Here is a 2870-nt window from a genome sequence, read left to right as displayed (position 1 = left end):
GGGGTGCTTAACTTTTTTCCAGGTGTATATATTAAGTACTGCATTTTAATCAATATTAATTTTCTTTGAATTAATTTTGAATTCTTATTTCTTTAGAGCAACTTGTAAAGTTCTATGAAAATGCAATATTTTCATCCTCTTCCAAAAAAATTAAAATTCATCATATGCAAAAGCAAATAAAAACTATAAAATGATTTATTACTGAACAAACAAACATGTTACCAGTAAACAACAATTCTGTGGAAAGTGAACATCACTATTATGTAGAAAACATTTTGGTTACTTTGAGATTTTAATTTTTGTAACATAATTCCACATTAGTAATCAGACATTTTGTACAAAGTTGTGAGATCCTTATTAGCGACCTTTCTTTATTTAGAATGTTACTGGGTTAGTGTTTTCAACTTGAAAGAAATGATTAGTCATTTTTTACTATATTCCACCAAATATAAAACTTTAATTTACTATTATATAGAGTAAAACTAACTTATTTCACTTTTACATACTTATTACATTTGCATAATAGTAAAGATGTATTAGTTAAAATCATATTTTGTTATAGCTGTGACAGAAGTGTTACTTCTTTTTTTAGTTAAACTCATCTTCCCATGTGTTTAGGTTTGTTTTATAAAGTACGAAGAATGGTAGCAACACTTGTAGGCCACTTATTACATTATGGTGGGACAGTATGGTGAGGTTATTCCCAGTAATCTATATAGTGCAATTAGCTCATTTTGCAGCTTTACAGATACACAAATGCAGATATTAATCACAATACATTCTTTGCAGCATATGCTGGTCCATTAGAGACATTGTTTATCGAATCTGTTCAAGTTCTATTTTATTTTACAACATAACTTTGAGTTGCTGCTCTCAACACCTATATTCTGAAAGCAAGACACCACTGAAACATTACCTATAATGGTAATTACAGTTCTGTCTTCTAATACATTTGTCAACAACATCATGCAGCATTAGAAAAACTACGTTTTTGTGTGAAATAGAACTTCATTGTAACTACATACAATATTTCAGAAAGATAATATTAAGTTTGTTTACAAGCTCAAAGTTGTGATATTCTAAACACTTAAAAGAGATATAAATGATGCCGACCTAACAAATTACAAAGTAGCATGGACTGTTTTGATTAAAACGACCATTCCTATAAATTTTTTAAGCTCCCCTGTATATGAGGGAATTTAACTTAAAGTTCTTTTTTGGTATGTGATATATCTTAATTTATCTGTCAGAGTTAAAGCTATTTTTTTATCAGTAAAATTTTGTTTATTAAAAATTTTAAATGATGAAAAAGGAATGCCAGGAACAATATTTTTTAACATTATTAAGTAAAGAAACGTTTTTTGTGTATTAAGTAGATTATGTAAAAACAGTGCTTTTGGTCTAAGTAAGTACTGTGTCACTGAAGGAACAAAATGGTCATTAACTAGAATACTTTGACATTATTATTTATATACTTATCTTAGAGCATGGGAATCCAGGAGAACTCCCTGGGTTGTATAGTGGCACTGTGGCAGAGTTCACCAAGGCTGACACTGTAATATTTCGTACAGATCTGTATGATCCTTCAACAGGACGAAGAGTTTATCCATTCAGCCGAACTATCAAATATGATTCAAAGTGGCTGGACAGTAAGTGTAATTTTGTATTTAAATTTAACATTAAATAGCATGTGTACCAGTGTTAGCACAACTGATTAAAATAGCAGAGGTATATGTTGTAACTTTTGATGATATAACGCAGTTAATGATAATTTTTGATTCCTAAGTACTGCACAGGTTTTTGTTTTTTACTATTAAAAAAGTAATGATTATTTTGGTAGCTATTAAAATCGAGCTTAATTGTTTGAATTATATTGAAATTCTTTTCCTAGTCATATTTTAAGTAAGTGTAGCTTTTGTTCTTCAAAGCCATTGTTGCATATGGGTAGTTTTCAATAAAAACCCACAATTTTAATAGCTTTCTGACATTGTAATGGTTCTCAATTGTTGATGAGATTTTGTAAGTTAAATAAAAATAAAACTCCTTTACATGGTGAAAAAATACCTGTTAAATTTGCAGGTTTTACTGAAGCTTTTTGTAGATTATAGTTCCTACTATGTAACAAATATTCATTCTAAAGGACAGTTGTGTTGTAGTGTTCCATACAGAACTTCATTTAACCAATACCTTTCTAATGTATAATATCATGTATAATTGATATTTCAGAATATATGTAAAATCTGTAGTTGCTAAATGTCAACTTTTTACCACTTAATATTTTATACCTGTAATATTTTCATTTAGTATTAAAATGTCAGTATTTCTATCCAGAGCCTCAGTTTGTTGGTTCTTACGACATTGGAAACTACGTCTTTTTCTTCTTTCGAGAAAGTGCTGTAGAATACATCAACTGTGGGAAGAATATCTACACCCGTGTTGCTAGAGTCTGTAAGGTGAGGTGTAATCTACTTGATTATCTCATGACAGTATGAAATCTAGATTTTGTGATTGTTTTAAGTGAAAGTTATTGGATTGTTGAAAAAAAAAATTACATTAACCTTGTTATAACAATTCATTTCATAAAAAGCCTAGAGTGTTATAGAAACAGTATAATACCAATAAGTTCAGTAACAGTTGAAGCATGAATTTTAATAGTAATTAGCGAGGAACTTTTTTATAGAAAGAATAGTTGTCTTGTAGTGACATTAATGTTCGGTAGATCCGTAATAGAAATTTAAGATTAGAGTTAGATTTTCAGATGTGATTTGGGTTTCCTTTAAAGACACATAACAGAATAGATTATCAAAATAATAGTGTTACGTCTCCGTTTGTTAATTGATTTTTTCCGTAACTTCGTTCCGACGAAATTT

At 29.1% G+C, this 2870-nt stretch overlaps 1 protein-coding gene across 1 annotated transcript in view; it reads left to right on the top strand.

Annotated features, from left to right (window-relative positions):
• Window positions 1-2870, top strand: part of LOC106468003 (semaphorin-2A-like) — a gene marked incomplete at its 3' end in the record, with an annotated part of 98440 nt that overhangs the window by 91767 nt on the left and 3803 nt on the right. The window contains exons 7-8 of the mRNA XM_022396278.1: window positions 1485-1649; window positions 2332-2453. Of these exons, the coding sequence (XP_022251986.1) occupies window positions 1485-1649; window positions 2332-2453 (287 nt within the window). The remainder of the gene's footprint in view (window positions 1-1484; window positions 1650-2331; window positions 2454-2870) is intronic.

This window comes from Limulus polyphemus, unplaced genomic scaffold (assembly GCF_000517525.1).
Source record: "Limulus polyphemus unplaced genomic scaffold, Limulus_polyphemus-2.1.2 Scaffold2826, whole genome shotgun sequence".
Taxonomy (NCBI): Eukaryota; Metazoa; Arthropoda; class Merostomata; order Xiphosura; family Limulidae; genus Limulus; species Limulus polyphemus.
The sequence above is the reverse complement of the archived record's forward strand: the minus strand, read 5'-3'. Positions and strand labels throughout refer to the sequence as shown.